This window comes from Cucumis sativus, chromosome 3, assembly GCF_000004075.3.
Source record: "Cucumis sativus cultivar 9930 chromosome 3, Cucumber_9930_V3, whole genome shotgun sequence".
In the NCBI taxonomy this organism is placed as follows: domain Eukaryota; kingdom Viridiplantae; phylum Streptophyta; class Magnoliopsida; order Cucurbitales; family Cucurbitaceae; genus Cucumis; species Cucumis sativus.
The window spans coordinates 13,431,219-13,441,498 of record NC_026657.2 but is presented as its reverse complement, the minus strand read 5'-3'; the positions used below and the strand labels follow the sequence as shown (position 1 = coordinate 13,441,498).

At 33.2% G+C, this 10,280-nt stretch overlaps 1 protein-coding gene across 1 annotated transcript in view; it reads left to right on the top strand.

Annotated features, from left to right (window-relative positions):
- Positions 1-3,478: 3,478 nt before the first annotated feature.
- LOC101205666 (nicastrin) overlaps positions 3,479-10,280 on the top strand; it is a 40,008-nt gene continuing 33,206 nt past the window's right edge. Inside the window, exons 1-5 of the mRNA XM_004140684.3 lie at positions 3,479-3,762; positions 4,753-4,863; positions 4,971-5,085; positions 6,164-6,246; positions 6,389-6,465. Of these exons, the coding sequence (XP_004140732.1) occupies positions 3,702-3,762; positions 4,753-4,863; positions 4,971-5,085; positions 6,164-6,246; positions 6,389-6,465 (447 nt within the window). The 5' untranslated portion in view covers positions 3,479-3,701. The remainder of the gene's footprint in view (positions 3,763-4,752; positions 4,864-4,970; positions 5,086-6,163; positions 6,247-6,388; positions 6,466-10,280) is intronic.

Sequence of the window (10,280 nt, the reverse complement as noted above, 5' to 3'; positions counted from 1 at the left end):
CACACCCTAAATGATGGTTATAATTTCTATGGTTGTGTAAGTTTGATGGTTCGTTTCTAATGGTATTAGTTTGTGGAATCAATCTACCGTTTGGTAAGAAATTTGGTTACAGGGGAAAGGCATTATGATAATAATGAAGTGTTACGATAAACTGTGTCAGAAGGTGGTTGTGAGATGTGTTTGGAGTAAGGGTTATGTACATACGATTATAACAGTGCTATGAAAATAAATTTTGGATTTTATCAATATAGCATATAATGACTATCAGTGATAGAATTTGTTATAAATTGTACATATTTTGTAAAATTTATTATTTTTGAAAATTTTCCAATTTTAAATTGTATGCACAAATTTTGTATATTTAGTTTATAAAATTGTCATATTTTTCGTAAAACAATTTATAGTAATTTCTTTAAATACAACATCCATTTTCAATATTTTTTTAACGTAATCGTTACATACGAATAAATTATTATTATTTTAAATTGATATTTTAACTACAATACAAGCAACAAAATTTCATTCAAACGGCAAGTCAGGTAGTGTTATGAAATTTATTATTATTATTATTATTTTAAATTCATATTATAAATCTAATACACAAATTTCATTTATTTAATTTACCAAATCGTCCTAGTTTACGTAAAACAATTTGCCTTAATTTATTTAAATATGATGTTTATTTTCAACATTTTTTAAGTAATCGTATATATAAATTCATATTCTAAATCCAATACACAAATTTCGTATATTTAATTTACCAAATCTTCTTGGTTTTCATAAAACAATTTGTTTTAATTTCTTTAAATACGACGTTAATTTTCAACAGAGATTTATATAGTTCAAAAATATTTATTTTAGTCATTCTCCAACAATTATTGGGTAAAAAATAAATGAACCTACCATCACTATAACAAAGTCACTGTAACAAAGGATTTGTTATTAATTTAACCAAGCTTAATTTAATAACCAAAATAATATTATGAAAGTGGAAAAATATAGACAAACCACCCCTAAATAATAGATTTGTTGAAATTACAGACCCATTAAATTTTAATTTAATCAAATAATCCTTATAGTTTACTAATTGTTGTAATCAATTTATAGTTGGTAAAAGTTTACCTTATTTTTACTGAATTGACACTCCTTAGATATTTAAGTTGATTAACAAAATACAATGAGATTGAGATTAATATCAAAATTTTAATATCATAAATATATTGATATGAATTCTAACATAAAATTTATTGAAGGTAATTAAATTAAAAATTTAATTGTGTAATTACAATAAATTACTTAATTCAAGAGTAAAGGAAGAAATAAATATTTTAATAATGTAATTGTACCCTTGAAGAGTTTAATTTTTAAAATTTTAATAATGTAATTGTACTAAGAAATAAAAATTTTAAAAATACAATCGTGTAATCACAATAATAGTATATTATTGATTGTAAAAAATGGAATTAGGGGAAGTTGAGAAGGGTTAAGGAAGAGTTGATGAAGAGTTTAGGAGGAAACCTACTGGATCTATAGATCATGGGCTCCAACGATTCAAGATTAACTGGCTAAACTCTTTTAGACCAAATTAAGCAACATTTATTAACTAACGGGTCATTCCATTAAAGTTTCGTAGTTGCACTCCCCTCACTATAGATATATTTGTGTCCATTTGATAAAACCATAATCAACAAATTAATCCTTCATAGGTTGTTCATAACCTTGATTGGGTCAAAATATCGTTTTACTCCCAATACTACATCTTGTTCCTTAAGTCCCACTGATCCTCTATTGAGCAATTGGTTTAAGGTCCAACCTATAAACTTAATCCCCCTCAGGCCAATGAGAAGGTGAGACCCCTCGTTAAAGACTTTAATTCAGTACTTAAGAGAACAACATATCTACTAATCCTAAAACGGGTATGAGTGAATTTCGTCTTGTATACTATGTCCCTAGCTATTCACCCGATCTTACCCTTAAAACGAGAGGCTTATTGGGCCAACATTGATGAGCTGCCCTCACCTATGTAGATCTAATGATAATCTCGTGTGAACATGAGTTCATAGTTAGCTCATGATTAAGAATAAGTTACCTAGGTCATCTATAATCGAGATAGTTAGTTTTAAATAGTAAATAGTGTTATAACGTAAAAGTGACTAATGATTCAGGATCACTTCGTTTGTATTTACAACAAAACAGGCCGCATCCATAATTTCTCTAAATAAGGCATCCAACCATTATTCATATACTATAGACTATTTAGGTTATATAGTCAAACTTGGTCAACGTTTATGTCTTCACATAAAGTTCAAGTTTACTAAAAAATAGTCTAAGGACTTAGTTTATTGGATTTAAGATTATAATATTCAATTCTCAATAACGACTTTATCGAATAGAATCAAACTACGAGTTTTGAGGACAAAAAAATTCCAACAATGTAAACGATTGTATACAAAAAAAATACTAAAAGCCTACCAAAATTTAAATGATTTCAAAAATAGCCAAATATAAACGATATGTACCAAAGAATCTTGAAAAAACAACAATCGTTTTTCAAATATATTATGGGCTGGATGCCAATTAATCATGGGGCATTTTTGGTATTTCCCATTGTGAGCCTATGGATTTTTTCGTTTTTGAAATTGTTCTCTTCAATAAATATTTTAGCTCTACTTTTTAAAATATATCTTTTTAAAAGACACCTCTGTTTTATTTTAAAACCTAAAACAAAGTGACAAAATATTTACACGATATATAATAATTTAAAAACGAAAAAGCCCACATGTACACAATGAAAAATACCAAAATGCCTACGATTAATTGACATTTAATATATTTGAAAAATAATCGTTTATATTCGACTATTTTTTTCCTATACAATCTTCTAGATTTGGAGCCAAATCCAAATGATTTTTTTATTTTTATTTTTCAAAATTTTTTGGTACTTGATCATTTATATTTGGAAAACGAGCCAAACCTCAATGATTTTTTAGAGGTACCCTCGTTTATATTTGGAAAACGATCATGTATATGTGATAGTTTCAACTTGGCTACCAAATCTCAACGATTTTTTGAAAGTTACACGATTTTTTATATTTAGAAACTATCATTTACAAAGTATAAGATTGTTTAGATTCGATCGTTTAACTTTGGTTACTGAAATCTCAACAATTTTTTTAAAATTTTTTTTGGTACACCATTGTTTGTATTTGAAAAAATTTGATTGTTTAAAGATTTTTTGTATAATCGTTTAGATTATATCCACTGATTTTTTTTTACTATTTTTTATATTTGGTAGATAATTTTGAACCAAATAACAATTAATAAAAGAAAAATGGTAGAAAAATAAAATTGGAAAAAGAAAGACAATCCAAATGAGAGGCAACTCTAAACTATTTAGAAAATGATAGAGTTTCGTGACATTCTTCATTTTGTTAGTCTAAATAATTTGTTTTTATATTTAAGAAAATTAATCTAAAAACTACCCATCAAAAGCAACCCTGAAAAGAACGATGAAAGAAAGAAAAAAAAGCCCCGCCAAGTTCCCCAATTTTTCCCCTTGTCCGAAGGTCAATTTTCAGTTTAATTTCCCAACCCGATCTGGGTTCTCTAGTCCATTTCACCTTCACTAACGAGGAGCTGAGGTCCCCAAGAACGATCCGACGGACTCCGATTTGATAGAAAGAACACCCAAATCATCGTCCATGTCTTCCCAGTTTCTCTACCTCCTTCTGTTTCTTACTTCTCTTTGTCTCTCTTCATCAGGTATGTTAAAAAGAAATAGCTATTGAATTTTTGTTTCAATGTCTTCTTATTGCTCGTTGGATATGAATGCCATTCAGTGTTGACGTCTTGTGTATAAATTACTTCAAATTTCGTACTCTGTATAGTTTATTGGCAGCTAAAGAGTACATTGTTTGCAGCAATTAGTTGCCGTTTTGATACTTTATATATACATTTCACCACCGAATGTTTTGTTGTACGTGTTTTGTTTGCTTGAACGCCGGGGTCTCTACTTCCCTTCAAGTTCTCATTCCATATACATAATATGTTTTTAACCAGTGGAGTTACTATTCCATTCCCATCAAGCTTATTCTATGGTTCATACCCTTCTGAAGCCTCTCATGTGGCATAAGGTTGGAAGAACATTTTTAGATGTTGCTGTTCCCATTGTATGGTTGATTACTGTTGCTACATCGTTTGGCTAAAATTTCAGTAATATCTCTCAAAAAGAAAAAAAGAAAAGAAAAGGAAAGAAAAGAAAAGAAAAGAAAATTTATGTAATGTCATTACATGCAATTACTTTTTATTTTATTTTTTAATCCAATTACATAATCTATTTACTAAACATCTCATACATGTGCAAGTTTGAGAAGGCTTTGGCTGTGATAGACCTAAATGAGAGATTAGAAGTGGTTTCTTTTTTGAAAGAACCGATCCCACTAGCCTTTTGCTCTAATGTTCACTACTAGTAGTCCTTTGGGATCAGTTAGGTGTGTGAAACTTAGTTGGACTGAGCACATGAATACTAGTTAATTATTTTTACCTCCTTCCCGTGGTTATGTTATTAGGCAGAGTTGGGGTTAAATTGAAAGAACATAGAGCACATGGATCGTGGATAATTATGGGTTTACGCAAAATTATCTTTTGTTCTATTATAATTGTTCTGCTTTTTGAACGGGCATTTTTATTTTGGCTACAAAGCATTCAGCATCTATCCTGACATGTTATGATTTTTGATAATGCATTCAATAGATGAACACTCAATGGAGTCGGTTCCCGATCTCCAAAATTCGATGTACCTAGCAGTTGATGCTTATCCGTGCATTCGGTTACTTAATCTTTCTGGAGAAATTGGCTGTTCAAGTAGGTTCTTTACACTAGATGTAAAAAATCAATTATTTTTCGAGTGCCAACATAATCCTCAGTGGAATATGGTGGCATCATCCATGTCTTTTTACTTTGTACCTCAGATCCTGGACGAGAAAAGGTTGTAGTTCCGATGATTAACTTCAAGGATGCTGATGAGATATTGCAACCATCTGCAGTTTTAGTTTCAATGGATGCAATCTCTAGTTTCTTTACTAGGTGGGTCTTACATTTTTTATATGTACTCCCTTGTTCATACATATTCTTGTTCCCTTATAAGGATTATTTTCCGAGCCTCGGGTCTAAAACACTTTCCAAACCTCCAAATGGAAAATTAAAGATAAGGGAAGATAACCATTTTTTAAAAATAAATATTAATAAAAAGAAGAAACAAGTTTTCTTTATTAATGAAGAATAGAGTACAAGAATGAAAAACAGGCTAAAAGGAGTAGACTGAGAAAATTAAAAAATAAAGCAAATAAAGGGTAGAACTACAAGAAAACACCTCAATTATAACAAATATATTGGGAAGAGTAACCCTCAAAAGTGTTTGAGAGGGAGGATCAAGAAGCTTTTATCTTGACAAACTCAAAAGGATCTGACTGTTAATAAAATTTGTCCTCAAAGATTCATTGATTTCGTTCCAGCCAAATGTCTAAAAGAATGGCTTTTAAAAAATTGATCTAAATAAGCTTAGATGCGATTAGAACAAGTAGAAAACAAAGAATTTGAAATATATTGTCAGAAACATCTTCACCAGAAACATATCTTAAGAAAATAGAGAAGGAAGAAAACAAGCAAATTTGAGAAAAAGCACTTACGGAAGAAGAAGATATGAACTTTATCTTCCAAAACTGCAAAACTCAAAGTGCAAAAAGAGGAAATAAAACCAGGAATATTCTTTTGGAATTGGAAGAAAGGGTTCGGAGTTGAATAATATCACGTTTCCTTTCCAAAAAATATCTATGAAAATCAAATTCTCCTTTGGATTTCTTGTACTAAAATATATCACTACTTGTGATGACATTCACATAAAAGATCCTCAATTTTGCTTTTCCTTGCATATTTTGTGAACCGTTTCTCCAATGGGATGATTATATATATATAAAATTTAAAAAATATATAAAAGCAGCAACTTTCATTGAATTTTTTTTTTAAAATACAAGGGCATACAAAAAAGCAAGTCCACCAAAAGGCTCCAACTAAGTGAATAAATGCTCTCCCTCCACTTTCTTCTTTGCTTATTATAATTGGACGAAAACTATCTACTCAGATAGAATTCATATATCTATTTCAGACTACAGGACGATTCTCATTTTGCAAATAATGTTGGTGGTGTTTTAATCGAACCAGGAACTGGAATACAAAATAGAACTGAAGGTAAAGTTCATTTACTTATTCAAATTCTTTTCCCTTCATTTTGTTTTCTTTCCTCTTCTCTCTCTCTCTGTTAATTGTGTGGTAACTGGTAATTCATGCATGCACATCAACTACTGACATGGTCATTTATTTTTCCTTGCAGGATTTTCTCCGGCCCAAAAGTTTCCACAAGCTAAATTTGCTCCGTATGAAAAAAGTGACTATGAATGGAACCCAAGTGTATGTTTGAATAATCATACAAAATTCTCAGATTTTTTTAGGAATGGTCAACTTTTAGAAGCTAAACTGCAAAACTCTTATATTGTTCTCATTTGTAAAACTTAGCATCGAACTATGAATCGAAGTCATGAACATATGGCTGGTATGATATCAAACAATGATTCATAGTTTGATGATATTAAACACGATAGCATTTGGTAAGAGTTTGTTCGCCCAAGCAATTGTTAAGGTAGATATGGGTGAAATTTAGAGCCACTACTGAAAATCAGTTACTTTTGCTACTAAATGTGCAAGACTTTTTAGCTTTTTGGAAAGATCCTCTTTCTTCCACAAAACTAGATCAGACTTGGAGAATGATAAGTTTTATTCACTAGTGGATAAAGCTGGCGTTTCTTTGTCTATAACAATCAAATTAAAACTGATATTGATAGTGTACACAAACTTCCTAAAATGGTTCTCTTCTTTCTCTCCACAATCTTTCCTCTCCGGCCCTTTCTCTCCCCAACCATCCCAACTCTTCACCTTACCTCTTCCTCATGATGAATAAAACTTTCATTCGTGCTGCAACCATAGATTGACGTGAGTTGGTGGAGATGGAGCGAAACTATAGGGGAAGTGAAGTTTGTCTAACTGAGAGCAATATTCCAGATAACAGCTAAAGGGTGAGGGGTTGAGAAACCCCCTTCCAAAACAAAAAACTAAGCAATAAGCCCTTTCAGTTGTTAATAATCATGAGAAGGGTTAATACAAAATTACTTTGTGTAGTTTGTACACCACCAAGAGGTTGTGTGCTGCACAAGAGCCCAAAAAGAATAAAAAATACTAAACATATCATCGAACACCCTACTATTTCTTTCATTCCAGAGATGCCACAAGAAAGTAGGGGTTACACAACTCCACAAAAATTTTCCTGTTTCACAAAAGCTGCCCTCGTACAAACCCTCCATCATCCATTCATTGACTCGCAATGGGAGATATCCATCCAACCCAAAGGTCTCAGGTGAGTTTTTGGAAAAACAGCCGCAAGCAATGTTTTCAGATTTTGGCAGGGCCAAAGCTGGAAAAGAATCAACAAATCCTGTGGAGTAATGGGGTGAAAGCTATGTTGAGTAATTTGTGGTTTGAAAGAAATCAAAGGGTCTTCCTAGCTTTTCGTTCTTTAGACTTCTTTATTTCTCTCCATGTATATGACTCTTGTACTTTGAGATTTTATCATTAATAAAGAAATTTGTCTCCTCTTAAAAAAAAGAAAATAAAAGAAATCAGACGGTCTTCCATGATAAGGAAACTTCTTGGTTTACTAGATTTGAAGCAACTCGATTGAATGCATTCTTTTGAACCTCTCTCTCCAAGCCTTTTGCTGATTATTCAAGTCAAGATATTAGTTTAAACTAGAGTGCTCTCATCTCCATGAATTAAATTGTTGACAGCAGCAGTAGATAAGATGCCTCTCTTCCTCTACTACACTTCATAGTCTTGTTTTGTTATTTTTTAGTATTCTTGGCTATGGTTGTAACTTTTAAGTCTTGATTAAGTTGTTGTAAGTTTCTTTTGGGAAGTGATGATGGTGCTAAAGGGTGTTAACCTAGTTGAGATGTCTGGGTACCTCCTGATTCGTAGCTTTATGCTTGTTGTTTCCATTGTACTTTGAGCATTAGTCTCATATCATTATCTTAATGAAGAGGCTTGTTTCTTGTTAAAAATAAATTGTATTCCACCCCTTGGATGCAAACTCGCATTGTAAAATAAGGTGATCTAAAGTCTCAGCCTCCTTCTGGCATAGCGGGCACATGGACATGGAAAGACTCCAATTAGGAAACTTCCTTTGGAGCTTTTCTTGGGTATTGAGACTTCTGTTGTACTTTGAGCATTAGTCTTATATCATTATCTTTTTATTTTTGAAAAGGAAATTGATCTCTTTATTAAATAGATAAATAATAATAAAGAGACAAAGCTCGATGTACATAAAGGATATACAAAGAGCAATAAACCTAAGGATAGTAGGTGCACTAGGACATCACAACTAGGTTGACTACCTCCTAGTGTCACAATCGCAACCTTTCAAACATAGGACATGCAATTGTGCGGCACTTCTTCTACTCAGTCAACAAGTCAACCGATCAAAATCCAAAAATCGCGGACAAACTTGCGGTACGATGTAGCCTCCCTTCACATTCTTGAGAAAATGTTTTATAAAACATGAGAGAGAGAAATTCATTGAAAACATCGTTAAAGAAAGCATTGGAGACTGTCAGTTGCAAAGAGTGCAACAAGGCTTGGTTGGGGATTCAACTACTATGTCTCCCTTATAGTACATTTGGACATTTTTAGCTTTGACAGACTTGTATATGAAAATGCCGAAACGTCACCCTTAGCTTGGCGACATAAAAAGGAAAGCAATAGACTAAACTAAGTACAAGACATAAAGACAAGATGGTTCGGGGGTATTTGGGCATATGGCCATAGGCAAACAACACCCTTGACAAGTATGCCTGTGACATTCTCCCCCATTTCAAAAGTTGCGTCCCTGTTGACGGGCGAAATTGAAATTCTTCAATCTTCTGCTCCCACGCTTCAAGGTCTTCGACATGTTCCCAACTTGTTTCTTCCACGGGAAGATTCTTTCCTTTCACTAGGAATTCATGTATTCTCCTCATGAGTTTTCTACCATTCCTTACTCTGTCAGCAAGGATTTCTTCTACTTGTTTATCTTCCTTTTGCTTTAGGTCAATGGATGGCCGTACACCATTGTTGGGCTGTTTGTCGTTGAGGTCTTGATGGAAGGGTTTCAAGTTGCTCACATGAATATTACTGGATGGATTTTCATCCATGCCGGCAATGCCACCCTATATGATGTATTTCCAATTCTCTTCAGAACTTCCACAGGCCCCTCGTATTTTTTGACGAGGTGCTGGTCTTTATACCCTCTTAATCGAATTTTCTTTGCATTTAGCTTTATGTGGACTTGGTCTCTGGTTCGAAACTGTAGAGGACTCCGCTTCTTATCAGCCCATTTTTTCATACGCTTCGAAACTTTCTCTAAGTAGACTCAAGCAATGTCTGTAGTTTGCTTCCACTCCTTCGTGAAGCTATGAGCTTGTGGGTTTTTCCATGCGTAAGGATGATCAGCAATATGAAGTAGGAAGGGTTGTCTTCCACTCACGATTTCGAAGGGACTTTTCCTCGTCGATGAATTGGTTTGCGCGTTAAAACAGAACTGTGCCACATCTAATAGCTGTACCCAATTCTTTTGTCTCACATTAACAAAATGGCGTAGATATTCCGCAAGCATACAATTGAATTGTTCAGTCTGGCCATCAGTTTGAGGATGGTAGCTTGAGGATATATTCAGGCTGGTCCCCAAGAAGGCAAATAACTCAGTTCAGAAGGTACTATTGAATCTTCCATTCTTGTCAGTCATGATGCTTGACGGAACTCTCCATAACTTCACGACATGCTTATAGAACAGGTTTACTGTCAGCTCGATAGGACATAACTTGGTAGTGGGGATGAAGGTGACATATTTCGAGAACCAATTGATGATAACCAAGATGGCCTCAAAGTCACCCACTTTTGGGAGATGTGTAATGAAATCTATGGAGACACTTTCCTCCACAGTCTCATCGAAATAGGCAAGGGTTTGAGAAGCCTAGTGACTTTCGCTTTCTTGATTTATCTTGTTGACAAATGAGGCAAGTCTTCGATCAATCCCTCGTCGAGGGGGTAGTGCCTTTGGCAGTTCTGGGAGCATTACATCAACTTATTTGTCCATAACTCTCTGGATCTCTACTGGAACCGTCCCAGTTTCAACTTGC